At 37.6% G+C, this 20,836-nt stretch overlaps 1 protein-coding gene across 1 annotated transcript; it reads left to right on the forward strand.

Moving 5' to 3' along the window:
- The first annotated feature begins 16,837 nt into the window (after window positions 1-16,837).
- Window positions 16,838-17,401, forward strand: LOC110783683 (uncharacterized). Its single transcript, XM_021988025.2, has one exon. It carries the CDS (start codon window positions 16,838-16,840, stop codon window positions 17,399-17,401), a length of 564 nt encoding a protein of 187 aa, XP_021843717.1.
- Window positions 17,402-20,836: the final 3,435 nt, after the last annotated feature.

Raw genomic sequence — 20,836 nt, forward strand, 5'->3', positions numbered from 1 at the left:
TCGCCTCAAAGGGTGACTCTAAAACACCAAATACTTTTAGAGTCCCTAGCTTCAAAGTCGCCCCATAGGCGACACTAAAGGCAATTTAGAGGCGACACGCAAAGGTGTTTTAGTAGTAGTGTCGGTTATGAACACCAAATTTTGAGGATTTATATGTTTGGATTATTGAAGGATGTTTTGAATTGGAGTATTGTAATTTTCAGATTTGCATTAATAAATAAAGTGTTGATTTTTTATGTTTTAAATGATTTTAATGGTGAATTAGGGTTAGGGTTTTAAAATAAGCCTAATGACTAATTGATTAGCATAATTAGATGACTATTTTAATTATGATAATCAATTACGGAGTATATTTTTCAAAATATTATAAAGACTTAAAACGTCGATTTTGTTGTATGCATAAAAATAAATTAGTTTCATGCTAGGGTTTTAACCGTTCAATTGAGACTATTATTTTATTAATAAACGAAAGATTTTTAATTAATTTAAGTGTTATAAAAGTTAATAAAGTTGCTGGAAATTTAATGAACATGAATAATAATTAAATTTCATTATTTTAATGATGGAGGAGATTTCTAATCTAAAGCCTTGATTCACAAAGTGGCCCCCGTACTTAATTAGGTATTCAAGGTACGTACATGTGTAGGGTGACCACCGTTTTCATGAGGATTCATGTGATATTATATTATTGTGATTCATGTGACTTGGATTATTATGAATTCATGTTTGATGTTGTTTACGAACATATTATATTATTATAGATTCATGTTTGATGTGGTGAGCAAGCACGATTGGATTAGTGTGGAACTATGTTTTATTGAACAAGCATGTTGTGATTATTTATGATCGTTGAATTTAATGTAAAGCATGTTGTTTAAGTTTTATATGCATGTATGGGTGTTTCACATGCAAGGGGTTATTTTTATGCTATTGTACGTAATGTCTAGTATATTTTGAGCCAAGTATTTGTGCCTCGTTGAACCACTTATTCTATCCCGTTTGTAGGGTATGTTTGGGAAGTCTATGTGAATTGAACTAAGGATTTTTCATGCCTAGTGCATCACCCGCATGTTAATGAGCATGTCGTGTTATCTCAATAGTATATTGAGAAGGAACCATGGGAGTAATATCACTTGAGTTTTGTATGTTTGATCACAAGTCCTAATGGATGAAAAAGGAGTGTTGTTTGGTTGCTTATTGTTATATGCCTTGTGTTTTGTCTTGAGTTCACTTGGTTAAAAAATACTAATAAACGTAAAGTGCAACCAGAACATATATACCTCGAGTATCGGTATGGTCCGACAAGTTATGAAAAAGGAGTGTTGTTTGATCACAAGCATGTTGTGATTATTTATGATCTTTATGCGCTGGAATTCTATCGGTATGGTCCGACAAGTTATTTTAGTTTTATATTTTGGTGTTTGGTGGGCTCCCAACACCCTTCCTTTTATGGATATTTCTTTTGGGCCCGTTCGAAGCTTATTCTTAATTAATCTATGAGTCAAGAGTCGTGCATGTTTAATTGTTTATATATATGGCTTTAATTGTTTATTTACATGGCTTTTACATGTGGATTAATTTGAAGGAAATAATGCCCTTGGTCCAAGTATGCATTCTATGTTAAGTCTAATAAATGCGGTTCAGTATTAATTAACAAGTTAATAATTCAGTGAGATCAAGTGAGCTGAATGCCTAGCTAGAGGCCGCTTCAGTTCAAGTGGAATTAATGATATTAATCCACAGCTTACTCTTGACTGAACCCGTAGGGTCACACAAATAGTACGTAAACGGATCAAGTATTTAATGGCATTAAATACTCCAACTATGGATATTCGGAATCGACGGATCTTGGTTTCAGTGGGAGCAGAGATCGTCACAGGCAAGAAATGAATACTCCGGAAACGATGATATTGCCGGAAACGGAAATATGGATCGTATCGGAAATATAAATATTATCCAAGTCGTAGATGTTGCCGGAAACAGAAACATGGTACGTATCGGGAAATATTATCGGAAATGGAAATATTGCCGGAATCGGAAATATTGCCGGAAACGGAAATATTGTCAGAATCGGAAATATTATCGGAATCGGAAAATAATTCCGGAAACGGAAATATTAAATATTTGTTCGAAACGGAAATTAATTCCGGAATCGAAAATATTAAATATTGTTCGTATCGGAAATAAATTCCGGAATCGGGAATTTAATCGGAAGCGTATCGTACGAATAAGCATCGGACGAGGCCTGCCGGACGAGGGCCCAGCACGAAGCCAGGCCATCGCCCAGCAAGCCAAGCGCGCCACACGAACAGCCAAGGCCACGCCAGGCCCAGCGCAAGGCCAGGCCCAGCAGGCCGTGGCAGCGCGCGCAGCGCGCGCAGCTGCGAGCAGTGGGCTGCGAGCATTGCTGTAGCTCGCGTGGGCCGTGCGGTCGTGTGGGCTGTGCGCGGGCATGGCCTGCACGCTTGCGGGTCATGCTCGCGTAAGTGTTTGTGTTCGCATACGAAACCTAAAACGTGCAGAATTCGTTTAATGATTAAATTCCTAATTCTATTTGATAAATTAATTAAATAAGAGTTTTATTATAATTCTAATTTAATTAATTCGTATCCTAATAGGATTCCAATTCTCTTTCCATACCCCTATAAATATGTGGCCTGGGTTCACAATTTATAACGAGTTATTCAAGTATTCAAAGTGAGTTTTTGAGAGAAAAATTCAGTCACACATCTTGCTCAAAAGTGCCGAAAATTTATAGTACCTTAGGGGCGATTCTAGTTGGTCAATCTTAAGGCGGATCCGGACGTGCTGTGGACTATCTACGGAGGGACGACACTTGGAGTCCTAAAGACTTGTTCTTGTTCGGTTCGGGCGCAGCTAGGGAAGGCACGCAACAAAGAGTATGCATCTAAACTATGCTAAATGATTATGTGTAAATAATATGTATTCCTGGCTTAATGGTTGTTTCCGCATGATTTATGAATTGTCATATGTATCATAACCTAACAGTGGTATCACGAGCCTCTTATTATTTTCATAATCTAAATTGCATGAACATGGTTAAATATTACAAATTTGCAAGAATTAAAAGGGGTGATTAATTTTCGTAATTGTTAATTAATTGCAAATTGCGTTTATTTAATTATACGTACGCAGTTTTTCGGCAGTTTCTTCGTTACTCATCCAAATCGAGTGATTTTTGTGTCAATTCCGCATGTAAAAGGCATTCTAAAATTTTGACAAAATAGTATTTTTCTGCCGAACCCAGAATTCTCAAATTCGAAGCCTAACTATGACTTTTCGAAGGTTTTAGTTTTTCGAATGCAAAATTTCGTAAATTTAAGATGTTAAATTAAATATTTGCGATTCTTGTTAATAAATCTTGAATTTTTGATTGACCTACTGTATATGTTTAACAAGTTTGAATGCCTAGCCTTGTTAATTATGCAATCTAATTTGTAATTATGATTAATTAGTTGAAAATTAGAATAATTTAGAATTAATTTGATTTTCATAATTAATTATAATTTAATTAGAAACCTATGATTAAAAACCACCATAAAAATTGTAAATTTATGATAAATTTTAAATTTTTATGACCTAGGCTTGAATCCATGATAATCGGAAATCAATTGAATAATAAATTTTCGATTATTCGCCCTAAAATTATGAAATTAATATTAATTTATTAATTTGTCATTAATTTTAAATATAAATTTTAAATTTTATGCGATTCGTTCATATAACTTGCACGCACAAAGCAATGGACGCTTCGTGTTACCCTTAAGGGGTGTTGTATAGTACGGGCATGAGACGACGAGCAAGGGAGCTCGTCGCCCGTGCGGCACGAATGCAATGAGCAAGGGCATGGTGCACGAGCACAAGGCAGCAGCCCTGCCTTGTGTCGTGGGCCACGAGCTATGGACGAATGGGCATGGGCGAAGGCAAGGCACGACAGTCGCGTGTGGGCAGCAAGCGAGCTGCGCCACAACGCGCACTGCCTCGCGCAAGCGCGCGCAGCCTCGCGCGCAGCGAGCGCAAGCTCGCGTGCCACGAGCGCTGCGCCCAGCGTCGATCGCGCGCAGCGAGCAATTGCTCGCGCACAGCGAGCGATGGCTCGCGCACAGCGAGCGATGGCTCGCGCACAGCGAGCGATGGCTCGCGCACAGCGAGCGATGGCTCGCGTGCATCGAGCGCTGGAGCGCGCGCAGCAAGCGCGCACAGCGAGCGATGGCTCGCGTGCATCGAGCGCTGGCGCGCGCGCAGCGAGCACCAACTTGTGCGATGGCTTGCGATGGGTAGATGCAGCAGCTATGCGACGAGCGCATGGGCTGCGCGCACATGGCCAGCGATGGCTGTGTGCGTGTGGCCCATGGGCGTGCGATGCGTAGGGTGTTTGCATTACGATTAGATCGTTTTGAATGTTTAATTTGAAATTTTCAGTTTACGTAATTTTAATTAATTTTAAAATTAATAATTTAAATTATTTTCTTGGATTTTAATTTTGAATATTGTAATTATAATAAATTTTATTTATTCTAATTATTTTACTAAAATTAAAATCATGAATTAATTTAAATACGACTGAAATCAAATTAAAATTTTTGGATTCAATTATAAATTTATATGGGCTTTAAATTTTAATTAAATTTGTATGTTTCCGGTTAGACTTGAAATACATTTTTATGTTTAAAATTAGTAAAGCATATGAATTTATTGGTTTAAGTGGGAGCGCTTTTTAGTCATAAACTCTTGATTAGGTCTACGAATCCTTAAGGTTAAAACAACTTGATTAGAATTAATAAGGACTGAATAATTGGTAGATTATTGGTGCCCTTGATTAATTGCTGCAAATGTTTACGTGATGCATAATGTGTTTTACTAACCAGCTATGTGGGCCATTCATGATAATGAATGGGTGAATGGTATATATATTGTATATGTACTGTTTTGCAGGTTATGAAGTGACTAGTATGGCCCAAATAGGATAGAAAATATGGTCTGCGTACCATTAATTTGAATGTAATTGGTCTAAAGTACCAAAGTTGTTTTTCAATTCAAATATGGTCTGCGTACCATCAAATAGTTGTAATTAGTTTTAATTATAGCTTATCCTATTTGAAGAAAATGGTGCCTCCCACGGAGATTTTCAAGACGGACTTTGAAGTTAAAGCTTCAAGATGAAGTCGGGCCATACTAGATCACATTTATCTTATGCATGCTTTAAGTTATTTATTGCTTTAAATATGTCTTAATTATGCATGAGATTGTGGCTTGATTATGTTGCATGATTAAGGATTTTAGTTCACTTAAAATCTAACCAACATAGTAAGAGCCTTAAGTTCCAAACTTAAAAAAAAATTGAGTTAAAAGGTGCCATGCCAAAATATACACTTGCTTGGATATCCTTTACATCAATCTAGTAATAGTTTTCGCTCAGCGAGGTGTTACTTATTGGTCCTAAAGGGGCAAGGTACACAAATAATTGTGAGTACATCTTAGTTTTGGTGAAACTCAACGATATAAGTAAGGAGTCCTTTTATGTCGTGGCAAAATCGATAGGTTTACCTAATAAGTTCTTAGACGTACCTATCAACCAAGAATAGTTTCTAGACTATTAGCAAAAGGCTTTTGCTTACCTAAGATGTTTTAGGATTAAGTCGACAAACTGTGCTTAGTTCTTCAATGATTTTAGGATCTTGGAATCATTTTATTCACACCTGCCGGAACACATAACTTGAATAAAATGCTTAATAAACATTGAATTATGCATGTATGCTAGAATTTAAGTTTATTAAGAGAAACTGTGAATGGTTATTTATTTGTTTATTCTTTTCAATTGTAGTTTTTAATATGGCAAACAACAATTCATTCAACATTCGATCAATTCTCGAAAAGGAGAAGTTGAACGGGAAAAACTTCCTTGACTGGCAAAGGAACTTGCAAATAGTTCTTATGCAGGAAGAAAATGAGTATGTCCTAGATGAGGCGATGCCCGAAGCCACAGGCGACGGGGTCACTCAGGCAGCCCTCAATCGTTGGATTGATGCCAACAAGGATGTGAAATGTCTAATGCTCGGCACCATGAGTGCGGATCTGCAGAAAACGTTCATCAACTCAGATGCTTTCACAATCATCAGTGAGTTGAAGAACATGTTCCAAGATCTGGCTCGAGTCGAAAGATTCGAGACTCATAGGCAAATTCTTGAGACCAAGCTTAAGAAAGGCGAGCCCGTAAGTCCACATGTTCTCAAAATGATTGGACTCATTGAGAATATGAGTCGGCTGGATCAGCAATTTTCTCAGGAAATGGCTATAGACACCATCCTCCATTCTCTTCATAGCGGGTATGATCAGTTCAAACTGAACTACAGTATGAATAGTCTGGACAAAACGCTCACTGAGCTTCACGGTATGCTGAAGACCGCTGAAAAGACGCTCAAAAGTGATAAGCAGGATGTGCTTATGGTGCGTGGGGGCAAGTTCAAGAAATCTGGAAAGAAGAGGAATGCTAAGAAAGGTGGCAACAAGGCCAGCCCAACTAAGCAAACTGGCGCCAAATCTGTAAAGAGGAAGGTCAGTCAACCCACTTCTGAATCCGAATGCTTCTACTGCAAGAAGAAGGGGCATTGGAAGAGAGATTGCTTGAAGCTAAAGGAAGATCAGAAGAACGGAACAGTCGTTCCATCTTCAGGTATTTTCGTTATAGACTGTATACTTGCTAATTCAACTTCTTGGGTATTAGATACAGGTTGTGGCTCACACTTATGTTCCAATCCACAGGGACTAAGAAGAAGTAGAAAGATAAGCAAGGGTGAAGTCGACCTACGAGTGGGAAATGGAGCACGGATTGCTGCATTAGCTGTAGGAACTTACTTTTTGTCGTTGCCCTCCGGGCTAGTTTTGGAACTGGAAGAATGTTTCCATGTTCCAAGTCTTACTAAAAACATCATTTCAGTTTCTTGCTTAGATGCTAAGGGATTTTCCTTTTTAATAAAAGACAATAGTTGTTCGTTTTATTTTAAAGAGATGTTTTATGGATCTGCTAGATTAGTCAATGGACTTTATTTATTAGATCACGACAAACAAGTATATAACATAAATACCAAAAAGGCCAAAAAGGATGATTCAGATCTCACCTATCTGTGGCATTGTCGATTAGGCCATATAAACTTGAAATGCTTAGAAAGACTTCAAAAGGAAGGAATTCTAGAACCATTTAACTTAGAGGATTATGGTAAATGCGAATCATGTTTACTTGGCAAAATGACAAAGCAACCTTTCTCTAAAGTTGGAGAAAGAGCAAATGAACTATTGGGTTTAATCCATACAGATGTATGTGGACCAATGAGTACAAATGCTAGAGGTGGTTTCAGCTACTTTATCACTTTCACTGATGACTTCAGTAGATATGGTTATGTCTACCTAATGAAGCATAAGTCTGAATCCTTTGACAAATTCAAGGAATTTCAGAGTGAAGTAGAGAATCAATTAGGCAAGAAGATTAAGGCACTGTGGTCTGATAGAGGCGGTGAATATCTGAGCTATGAATTTGATGACCATCTGAAAGAATGTGGAATTCTATCAGAATTGACTCCTCCTGGAACACCACAATGGAACGGTGTGTCGGAACGGAGGAACAGAACCTTGCTAGACATGGTCAGGTCAATGATGGGTCAGGCCGAACTTCCATTAGAATTTTGGGGACATGCACTAAATACAGCTGCACTCACTATAAATAGAGCTCCGTCTAAAGCTGTCGAAAAGACTCCATACGAATTATGGTTTGGAAAGCCTCCAAATGTGTCTTTTCTTAAGATTTGGGGATGTGAAGTATACGTCAAACGATTAATTTCAGACAAACTTCATCCAGAATCTGACAAATGTATCCTTGTGGGCTATCCAAAGGAAACAAAGGGGTATTACTTCTACAATACATCTGAGAACAAGGTATTTGTTGCTCGAGATGTTGTCTTTTTGGAGAAAGATCACATTTCCAAAATGACAAGTGGGAGAAAAGTAGACCTCGAAGAAATTCGAGTCGAACAACAAACTCTAGAGAATGCTCAAGATGACATTCAGGATGAAACTCAGAGATCTTTAGAAGAATCTGGTGAGAATCATGGTCAATCTAGAAATGTTACCCCGCGTAGATCGCAAAGATATAGATCTCAACCGGAAAGGTACTTAGGTATTTTGACGAACGAGAGCTATGACGTTCTATTACTTGAAAGTGATGAACCTGCGACTTACAAACAAGCTATGACGAGCCCTAGCTCCAAGCAATGGCAAGAAGCCATTGCAATCTGAATTAGACTCCATGTCTGAAAACCAAGTATGGGATTTGGTCGATTTGCCAGATGGCTACCAAGCCATTGGAAGCAAATGGGTTTTCAAACTGAAAAAGGACAAGGATGGGAAACTTGAAGTTTTCAAAGCTAGATTGGTTGCAAAAGGTTACAGGCAAGTCCACGGTGTGGATTACGATGAAACCTTTTCACCAGTTGCAATGCTAAAGTCTATTCGGATAATGTTAGCAATCGCTACATATTACGATTACGAAATATGGCAGATGGATGTCAAAACTGCTTTCTTAAACGGCGTTTTAACAGAAACTGTGTTTATGACACAGCCTGAAGGTTTTGAGGATCCAAAGAATGCTAAAAAGGTATGCAAGCTAAAGAAGTCAATCTACGGATTGAAGCAGGCATCCAGGAGCTGGAATATACGTTTTGATGAAGCAGTCAGTGACTTTGGTTTCATAAAAAACGCGGACGAATCTTGTGTATACAAGAAGGTCAGTGGGAGCAAAATTGCTTTCCTAGTATTATATGTCGACGACATATTACTTATCGGAAATGACATTCCTATGTTGAACTCTGTCAAGATTTGGCTTGGGAAATGTTTTTCGATGAAAGATCTAGGAGAAGCACAGTACATATTGGGCATCAAGATTTACAGAGATAGATCTAAAAAGATGATTGGACTTAGTCAAAGCACTTATATCAATAAGGTGCTTGATAGGTTCAAGATGGCGGACTCCAAGCGAGGCTACCTACCCATGTCTCATGGAATGACTCTAAGCAAGACTCAGTGCCCAAATACACTTGATGAGCGTAGACGAATGAATGGGATTCCATATGCATCATTGATTGCTTCAATAATGTATGCTATGATATGTACACGCCCGGATGTTGCGTACGCACTCAGTGCTACGAGCAGATACCAGTCAGACCCAGGAGAGGCGCATTGGACTGCTGCCAAGAACATTCTGAAGTACCTGAAAAGGCACAAAGATGACTTCCTGGTCTATGGTGGAGATGATGAATTAATTGTTAAAGGCTATACGGACGCAAGTTTCCAAACCGACAAAGATGATTTCAGATCACAGTCTGGGTTTGTCTTCTGCCTCAACGGAGGAGCAGTAAGCTGGAAAAGTGCTAAGCAAAGCACCATTGCGGATTCTACAACTGAAGCGGAGTACATTGCTGCACATGAAGCAGCAAAGGAAGCTATATGGCTAAGGAAGTTCATAGGTGAACTCGGTGTAGTCCCCTCCATTAAAGGACCAATAGCCCTGTATTGTGATAATAACGGAGCTATTGCACAGGCAAAAGGAGCCTAGACACCACCAGAGAGTCAAGCATGTACTTCGTAGATTTCACCTTCTACGAGAGTTCGTTGAAAGAAAAGAAGTCGAGATAAGCAAAATTGGTACTGATGACAACATATCAGATCCATTAACTAAACCTCTGCCGCAGGCGAAGCACAACTCGCACACTGCAGCTATGGGAATCAAGCATATTGGAGAATGGTTTTGATGTCTCTGTTTAATGTTTTAAAGTTTTAGAGTTTAAATCTTTGTAAAACATTATTGGTTAATCATTCACAATAAATGAAAAGAATTCATTTTTCCATTTAATTTGTGGTTTATTAAATGATGAGTCCCTTCAATTTGACGATATATTCAAGATAGACTGTCAGGACCAGTCCTGTGACTAAGAAATGTCTATCAAGTGAACTTGAATGTCAAAGGTTGAAAATGGTCCCTAGTCGGAGTTTTCTATAAAATTGGACGCATAGAAAACGTTAGACGATTAGAATGCAAGATGACTAGTAGTTCTGTTTCTTGAACTATGTGGACATGGCAATGTCATAATCATTTGCATAGATACTTACTTTGGGAAGACTAGTATCGGACAAGACCTATGAAACTTTACTGTAAGAGATGAAAATCTGTCATAAATAAATTTCATTAAAATTATTAGACACTAAATCCTCAATACCTGAGTGATTTGAGATTACTTGTTTGAGAACTGGTTGCTTTGACGTTGACCAACCGTCGCACCGTAAAAGGAGGCTATAAAGGCAACGCTCAGGTAATCACCTATCAAACGAAGTCTAATCTCAAGATCACAAGATTGGGATTGTCCTCCCATAAATCGGGATGAGATGCTTAAAAGTTGTACAAGGCCACTCGGAGAGCTAGAAACTGTGAAATGCATGGCCGTGCTCGGATGAATCATAGGCTATGATTATCTGTTTATTTGATCAGTTGAACTCTGAAACCGAGGAACACCACAGGACATAATAAGGATGACAACTCTTACCTTATGTTCAAGAGCAAGCATCGAGCGACAAAGGAATTAGGAAATGCACACTTGTCCCTAAGGACAAGTGGGAGACTGAAAGAAATAATGCCCTTGGTCCAAGTATGCATTCTATGTTAAGTCTAATAAATGCGGTTCAGTATTAATTAACAAGTTAATAATTCAGTTAGATCAAGTGAGCTGAATGCCTAGCTAGAGGCCGCTTCAGTTCAAGTGGAATTAATGATATTAATCCACAGCTTACTCTTGACTGAACCCGTAGGGTCACACAAATAGTACGTAAACGGATCAAGTATTTAATGGCATTAAATACTCCAACTATGGATATTCGGAATCGACGGATCTTGGTTTCAGTGGGAGCTGAGATCGTCACAGGCAAGAAATGAATACTCCGGAAACGATGATATTGCCGGAAACGGAAATATGGATCGTATCGGAAATATAAATATTATCCAAGTCGTAGATGTTGCCGGAAACGGAAACATGGTACGTATCGGGAAATATTATCGGAAATGGAAATATTGCCGGAATCGGAAATATTGCCGGAAACGGAAATATTGTCAGAATCGGAAATATTATCGGAATCGGAAAATAATTCCGGAAACGGAAATATTAAATATTTGTTCGAAACGGAAATTAATTCCGGAATCGAAAATATTAAATATTGTTCGTATCGGAAATAAATTCCGGAATCGGGAATTTAATTGGAAGCGTATCGTACGAATAAGCATCGGACGAGGCCTGCCGGACGAGGGCCCAGCACGAAGCCAGGCCATCGCCCAGCAAGCCAAGCGCGCCACACGAACAGCCAAGGCCACGCCAGGCCTAGCGCAAGGCCAGGCCCAGCAGGCCGTGGCAGCGCGCGCAGCTGCGAGCAGTGGGCTGCGAGCATTGCTGTAGCTCGCGTGGGCTTGTAGCTCGCGTGGGCCGTGCGGCCGTGTGGGCTGTGCGCGGGCATGGCCTGCACGCTTGCGGGTCATGCTCGCGTAAGTGTTTGTGTTCGCATACGAAACCTAAAACGTGCAGAATTCGTTTAATGATTAAATTCCTAATTCTATTTGATAAATTAATTAAATAAGAGTTTTATTATAATTATAATTTAATTAATTCGTATCCTAATAGGATTCCAATTCTCTTTCCATACCCCTATAAATTTGTGGCCTGGGTTCACAATTTATAACGAGTTATTCAAGTATTCAAAGTGAGTTTTTGAGAGAAAAATTCAGTCACACATCTTGCTCAAAAGTGCCGAAAATTTATAGTACCTTAGGGGAGATTCTAGTTGGTCAATCTTAAGGCGGATCCGGACGTGCTGTGGACTATCTACGGAGGGACGACACTTGGAGTCCTAAAGACTTGTTCTTGTTCGGTTCGGGCGCAGCTAGGGAAGGCACGCAACAAAGAGTATGCATCTAAACTATGCTAAATGATTATGTGTAAATAATATGTATTCCTGGCTTAATGGTTGTTTCCGCATGATTTATGAATTGTCATATGTATCATAACCTAACATAATTATTGTGAGTGAAGCATGTTAGACGAGGATTTCATTCTAGCTTGTTCCTACTCAGCTTTCGCTGACTTCGTGCTTCATGTCTTTTGGTCATGGTCTTTGCCTTAATGACTCTATGATGATCCACCGTTGCATTTGCGTTGTTGTAGAGTAGATTTTAAATAACAGGTTTGTAGAGATAACTTGCTGGAGAAGTTATCTATCATGGGGAGGTTGAATGAGAGTTGTTTTTCTCCTGCATCGTTAAACTCTATTATTTTATTAGTCTAGATTACATAAACTATTTCAACTGCTAGTTAATGGATTTTAGTTACTTAAAAGTTTTGGTTTTGGGCCGTTAGGGTTCCAATTTGTATGGAGGCCATTAACTACTATTTTAATATTTTGAAAGTTAGTTATTTCCACCGCATAATTCTGGTAATAGCCTTAACCGTTATCACGGTGGAGGTAATACTTTACTAATTCCTTTATTTTAAGTTGGAAAATGTTTTTATAAAGGCAAGGAATTATTAGCTAGGGTGTTACACCACCCTCACCCAAGAACAACTTCTCAGAGGAAGACAACTACCCGATGGCCCACCGTCTGAGCGTACTCGATAAGTAGAGTTCGTTGGTGCTGAAACTGATGTCCAAGCTACCAGGGGCACCAACGCCGGTCGAAACAGAGCCACCCAAGGGATACTCTGCATCCCCTTTTCTGATGGGATCGCCAAGGTTACCGTTCCACACAAGCTGACTATCCCAACCTGGACCAACTTCTACGATGGAACGGCAAACCCCTATCAGCATGTCAACGTCTACAAGCAGAGGATGGTGCGACATTATGTGGGATGTGGTCAAGTTTGTCATGTGCGAGTCGTTTGGAACAACCTTCACCGGACCAGCGCTAGAGTGGCTCATCAACATCCCAATAGGTTCCATATCAGAATTTGTTGACCTAATCAATGCTTTTTATCAACAGTTCGCTAGCAACCGTCAACTGGAGAAGCAGACTAGTGATCTTTATCGCCTGGTCCAAGGGCGAACCGAGTCGGTACGTAATTATTTCAGTAGATTTAATTGCGAGAAAATTAGTATGAAAAACTGTGATGTCAAGACAACTATCGAAGCCTTCAAAAGAGGTCTCACCCCGATTTTGGAGTTTTATCGGGAAATAACCAAATATCCATGTGCGACGTTCGAAAAATTCAGATCCAGAGCCATAGCTCAAATGAGGTTAGAAGACAACGCAGCAATTCGAGCATCAGCACCCCAACCAGCAGGAGGTAGAAGCGACAAAAAATCCTACATCCCAAGGAACAACAACTGGCGACACCAACCATATAATTGCCAGAACCAGGTATAAAATTCCAATTAATTAATATCCAGATCCAAACAATGGTTTCAATGTCGACATTAGAGGCGTCTTCAACGCACTCCAGAACATCGGCGGACATGTTAGGTGATGTGGCACGATAGGGTCACCAGGGAAACTAGGTTAAATTCAGTGGGCTTGGGTTCAAGCAGTTGCGCCGCACAGATGAGTGACCAAGACAAATACACACATTGAAGCAGTTGTAGAGAATGGGTCAAACGTGGGAAACATGGTAGAAAAGTTGCGCAACCACCTCCTACATTGTAGGGATTCTCCTTGATCATGTAGTCGTTGACTCGTTGCGCACCGAGCATCTATAAATACAACCAAAGAACGCGGCCAGAGGAGAGAAATTCACAAGCATTCAAGCTATCTTATATTCTCTAGTTTCCAGCAATATTACGTTCTTTTGTATACTTTAATTTACGCAAACACTTTCTTTATTCTCTTAGCTTGTACCTACGATATTCTAGTGGATTGATGGACTCATTTCCACCCGCGATTTTCATCCCTATATTCCCGAGTTTTCGCGTCACCATCTCCTTGTGTCATCTCTTCTTTATCTTTCCTTTATTTCCTTTGCTTAGTTAATGATGTCCATAGCCAAGTGTCGTCCTTTAGACGAAATTTGACATAAACACTATAGAACATTAAAATGTTAAGGGACTAATTTTAATTAGTAGCATAGGGCTCCTACATTGTTTGAGACGATCCTACACTAAATAAATTAATGATTTTTTCATGAAATGTCTCTGAGGTTTCACGAAACGCATCAAATACACCTGCGTGTTTCGAAACCGACGGGCACAATCCAATCCTAGTGAATCATCCACCCCCCTTAAGTTTAAATTATATTAGTTTCCTTTACTCAATTACGGAGTACGTTATTCTCTTTATTAATACTCACTCCATCCACCCCCTTAATCCTTTAACCTTAAATAAATACAAGCACAATCCAATCCCCGTGAATCACTTGACATTTCCCATTAATTCTTCAACCTAAGATATATACATACGTAGACGTAGTACTTCGTATAATATCTTGTACTACTTACATCTTAAGCTAATATCAGGGGCGGCGGAGAGGGGGTGCGAGCGGGGCGACCGCACAGGGCCCCCAAACAAAAAGGGCCCCCGATATTTTTGTATATATAAAATTAAAGTCATATTTAATCATATGAAACTTAAATTGGCCCAGCGGTAGGTGCTGCTTGATTATACACAAAGCGTCGGGGATCGATTCCCATATTGAGCGTTTTATTTTTACAAATGGTGCCACCCATTATTATTTATTCGGCCCATACTTTAAGCCCCTCTCTCCTCTTTATTTTTGGGCTTTTCTTTTCTTTTCTTTTTATCTTTCCTCATGTTTTACTTTTGTCTTTTCTCCTACTTTACTTTATTTATCCTATTTCATAAAATTCATCTTAAATTCTAAAATTCTTTACTTCATAACAATATACTTTTATATAAATTCATTGTCTCTTGGTAAACAATATAAATTTATTTATTTGAAGTTTTTATTAAAAAAAAATATTCCCTATGTGATTGACTAATTGTTTAATAATTGATTATTTTTTCTAGTGCTCCTAAATATTTTAAACTAAAGAAATAGCCAATTGAAGTCGAAATTTATTCCATAATAATTTAAACTAAATATTTTTAATGTATGTTGAATCGTGAAAAAGGGCCCAATTTTATAAATTCGCACAGGCCCCCCAAATCTTTGCCACTCCCCTGGCTAATATTTGCCCCAGCGAAAGTTATTAATTATGAATTAAACGGCGCGCCCCACAACATTTGGCAATTGAATTGAAAGTGATAAGATAAAGAGAATGAAGTGGTAATTTCATTAAAAATGGAAGGTACTTGTAGTGGAGTACGTGTTCTTATATTATTTCAACGTACCCATTCTTGAACTTGTAGTAGGCAAATATTGACAAAGAGATGATTGTCATTTACTAACCAAAACAAGGATTTCGGCCTTTGGGGTTTTGCGGCGTATATGTTTGAACTTCCTAACAAATTTCGATTGTTGACAAAAGAAACATCCTTCGAGAAATCAATGCAAAAATCTCATCTCTTCTTAGTACGTTCAAACTTTGTACTACGTAATTTTAATTTTAATACTGCATTTGTGAGTCATAAGGACTACTAAAAAAACAAAAAATAAGCAGCGATAGCTGAGAAAATATTAAAAATGATACGACTGTTATGAACATTATATTCTTATTGATGAGTTGGGAGTTTGAACAATCTAAAATAATGTTATACTACTATAATTTATGAGCTTAATTAGTCGTGGAAATGCATCCAGGATGTTTGGCGACTTAGCCATATGTGGGTGTAACGAAAGTTGCACTAAACACGGTTTATCATTTTGCTATATATATCATAACTTTGACCATCAATATCTTTAATTACATATTAGTAAAATTATAAAATTAGATATTTTGAAAATATTTATGGAGTACTTTGGATAAACCAATAACAAATTAAAAATTATGAAATCTGTTTTTACAAATTAGTAATTAATAAATATGGTCAAATTTAGTAAATGAATAATATTAAAAGTCAAAATAATACATCTATTAAGAAGCAGAAGAATTGTAACTTTACATATCAAATAATTGACACTCTGGGATTCGTACGTACTTCGTTTAGAAGAGTGATAAAGAAATATTCTGAATTAAACATATTGGACTTGATAGACTAAACCGAGTTAGTTAAATCTTACCTAAATTGAACTGAACTTATTGGACCTGAAGTAGAATGAACTCAACTATAATCTTTAAATAGAATTGGACTAAATGTATTAGACTCGAACAAAACTGAAATAATCTAAAATTTTGAAAAATAATTTAAGTCCAAAAAATTATGTCCTAAAATAGCAAGTTTCATAATTGATATAGTCGGTTGAAATAGTTTCTAAAAAAGTTAGAGAGCTAATGAGTTATGTTCATCACCCATGTGAGGTTGAAGCTCTTATCATAGATCTTACCGTTAATTACATCTCCAACAACAAAATATAAATTAAAATATAATGACCAAGTACAATTATTCTATTTTATTAGATGGGTTGAGTAAAATATTACGATTGTTTAGTATTCCTAAGCTGGATTTTGTGTAGACATGTATGATGTATTCGTAACGAACTTTCCTTTGACTAATTATAATCATCTTCTTCTTCTTCTTCTTCTTCTTCTTCTATCTTTTTTTCGAAATTCAGTTGACATTTTACAAAATTATATCCCCAAATTTCTACGCAATTTCATTCCTTCTTCTCTCTCTAAATCCGCATCTTTTATATAAACCATCAAACCAACCAACCCGAAATTAACAAAAAAGAAAAAAAAGAAAATGGCTGCGAAAGCAACAATTATTTGTTTCATAATCACATTTCTAATACTAGGAGGAATAGCAGTTTTGATCGCTTGGTTAGCCGACAAGATGAAAACCCCTACATTCTCGCTCGATCAAGCCGCCGTCGAGGATTACAATTTCACCGCCGACAACCGCCTCAACGCCACCTTCACGGTTGTGGTACGGTCCCACAACCGCGATCCCAAGTACAAGATTGACTACCGTGTTATTGTGGTCTCGGTTTACCATAGTGGGTACACATTAGCGTATGATACTTTGGGCCCGTATACCGCACCTCATGGGGCTGATATTATATTCACGGCCCAACCCACGGCCCGAAATGTTATGATTGCGAATTCGGGCATGGCTAGGGATGTAAGGAATGAGACTCGGGCCAGGGAGCTCGGGTTTGAGGTTCGCGTCCGGGCCGCGGTGAGATATGAGGTTAAGAGGTGGAAGCATAAGAATTATACATTGAGGATTACATGTACTCCTGTGCTAATTAGTTTGTCTTCTGGGAAGAGTTCTCAAAGTACAAAGTGTGATGTAGATCGTTATTGATTAGTTATCCCAAAATATATTGAATATTTGTTAGGATTTTTTTTTATTATTATTTAATTTGAAGTATTGTTTAATTGGATTGTAATTTTATACTACTTTTTAGTGTTACAAGTGTCGTTTGTATATTCTTATAAAAGAATTTGGAAGTTGTCATGTGCTTATCATAAATGACATGGTTTGGTTTATGCAAATAAATACAAGATAAACTTTGTGAATTTGAAACATTAACGATCAGCAATTCTTTTCTTTTTTCTTTTTTTTTATTACGAGGTACTTATTCTTTGATGTTATTATGTTTATTTTCACTCAGAGTTGGGCATGGTAAGGCGAGCCGTGGGTTTTCCGAGCCAAGCATATAATTGATTTGACACGACAAGAACTCATTTTAAGCCCGTACAAGAACTCATTTTAAGCCCGTACAAAACGTGAGGCATGCTGAAGGAGCATGGATTGTGTATGAACATTATTTTAGAAATGTGGCACGGTCCTAACACAAATAAGACGGAAAGACCCGCACGTCGATACTCTTATGTTCCAAAACAATAAAAAGCTAAAAATTAGTAAGGTCCCCGCTAATATGGTTCGATCTGACATGTGGAACAAACAATGCATGGACCTCATTTGTAGACCCAACCCTTTGGGATACGAGGCACTCACGGGTCTTTTTGTAAATCTAAACAGCCCGACACGTATCCGCTCTACTTTCACCACTGATGTGTATTTAGATTGTGGGAAATTAGTTTGGGGACCCAAATGGTGTGAGACTTGAAAAATATTCTAGAGCTTTTCAATCGGGTGGATTGGTCGATTTCGAATCAGATCAGATAAGGAGATATACGCACATCTGGTCATGCGCGTCCAATGTGCCCAAACGCAAAATATAACTCTTCTGATTTTGTTGTCGCAATCTTATAAAGGTCGCAAGTTGCGTCAACATTTAGTTGTCGCAATCTTACGTGTTCGAATCTAATTGGTACATATAGGCGCCACGTAGGTTTGCGTCATCACAATATTTTTACTATCAATGCAATATTTTTACTATGAAAATACGTAAATAAGGGTAATCGATATAAAGAAGGAAACAAATTAGAATATTAAGATTTTCCTACCTTTTTTTGAAATATATATAATAGGTTATATAATTTAAATATTTTAGTTTCCAATTTAAATTACGACACATAAGCATGACATGTCATCATTGTGACACGGCTTAAAGGTCACATGTTGCGACCTTTATCATTTTCGTTTTTTTTATTGCCGCGTCAATTTTTGAGAAGGTCAATCGGTAATTGAATTGCCAAATTGCAATCTTACGTTACGTCTACATGATTAACCAGCCCATCTAAATACTACTACCATGCCATATTAAGTTTTACAATAAACAAGCCCATCTAAATATAATGCCAAATTACCATATGACTATATGTGTGATCGATATGGCCATATGGGCCTTTTTTTTTATTAACAAAAATACAAGTTTGCTTGGTAGTATTGGTGTGCAAATGATCTTGGAAGTTACAAGTTCGAGTACCTTCAACAACAGTAGTTTGGAAATTGAGATTCCCTTATTATTATTCTACTAGTTGTCTCATTAGTTTAGCTTAAAATTTGTTTCTTGTGATTCAAATTAATAAGGGGTATAACCTTAACAAGTAAAGTGAATAATTTCAAGACGGATAAAGTACTTCCTAACACTGTATGCATAAACTCACACGACCACAAATCATGTACAGTAAATACAACCATCAACATCATAGTTGATTTTGATTGAGATATATTTTTAGACTCTTAGAGGCACTGGCGGACCCACATTGGGGCCAAGGGGGGCACGTGCCACCCCCAGAAAAAAAAAAACTTAAAATGTATTAAAAAACAAAAAACTTGCGCGTATGTATTATATCTGAACCAGATATACGTTGAAAATGGCTGTGTAGCAATGGTTAACAAGGGTTAAGTGTTTTTATCTAGTGTTGCCCAGAGATCAGGGGTTCGATGACCCTTATTGACAAACGTGCTCTTGTTTTTCTACCTTTATATTCAATTGGACTACTATAAATATTAAAAACACAAATATGACATCAATTTTGGTTAATTTTCAGCTCATTTTTTTTAATTCGTTTTCTTCTAAAAAATCCATTAGTTGCATCTGGCTTTAGCTTTTTATTTTATTTTTATTCTAAACCTATCGAAACATTGTCTACCTTCTTTTTCCACCTTTATATTTAATTGAACTACACTATAAATAAATACTTTTTCGATAAAATAATATCCAATCCATTATTTACTGCTATATCTTAATAATAGTCACTTTTAACTTTGTACTTTTTTCACTTTTACTGATATATATTGATTAAAAAAAAAAAAAAAAAAATCTCAGCCAATTTGAAGTTTCATGCAATCAATTAACACAAATTTAGCACTGAAAAAACACCTAAGAGTTACGCACTTTTAATACCCAACTTTGTGATATTGTCATTTTATATCTCAACGACTACCACTTTCGTGCCACCCCTGACCAAATATCCTGGGTCCGCCACTACTTACAGGAACTCCGTATATATTAAGGTTTTAATGAAAATGCTACTGGCTTGTATAAATTTTTTTTAATGATCATGATTGTCACGTTTGAAGACTATTACTCCGTATGAGACAAATATATATTTTCGCATGATTCATTCTGATACTGAAGAAATAAGATAATATGTCGTTAATGTTAACATTGATATATTAAACTCACATCACGTACTACGTAGCCTCAAAATCAAACACTCCAAGTTGGAAAAATAATAATAATGGGCAAAACATGTGCATGCATTTGTTTATTTTTCATTTTATTCTTGGGTATTCCGGTGGCCATTGCTCTCTTATTCTGGCTGGTGGTTTTCCCTGCCAGATTTTCATTCTCCGTCGAAGAAGCCTCCGTCAACGGTTTTCATTTGGCCAACGACGGCCGCCTGAATTCAACTTTCAATTTAGTTATAAGATCATATGATCCCTCGTATTCGCAAAACTATCAAGACGTCAAGGTCTACATACTCAAAGAAAACGAAATTCTCGTACAACAATTCGATCACGTTATAGTTAATGTGTCTCACACGACCAAGAACGAAGATCGAATGAAGCCCCGGTTGGTTGCCGTAAACGCTCCGTTGGAGGACTCGGTGGTGGAGAAGTTGAGATCGGAGAGCGAGGAAGGGGTGCTCAAACTAGGTATTAATATGAGAGGGGTATTGAACATGTATGACCACGTAGAGGTTAAGTGTAGGAATGTGTTGGTTAATATTGTTGTTTCTTCTTCTAGTTCTAAAATCAAATTTAGGAGAAGAAAGTGTCATGTTCATAGACATGGTGGTTTATTTGAAGATAGTAATTAATTACTAGAAATTGTTTTCCAATATGTATTACTCCATACATTTGTATAATAGTTAATGATAT

The sequence above is a fragment of the Spinacia oleracea genome, chromosome 4, assembly GCF_020520425.1.
Source record: "Spinacia oleracea cultivar Varoflay chromosome 4, BTI_SOV_V1, whole genome shotgun sequence".
Lineage (NCBI taxonomy): Eukaryota > Viridiplantae > Streptophyta > Magnoliopsida > Caryophyllales > Amaranthaceae > Spinacia > Spinacia oleracea.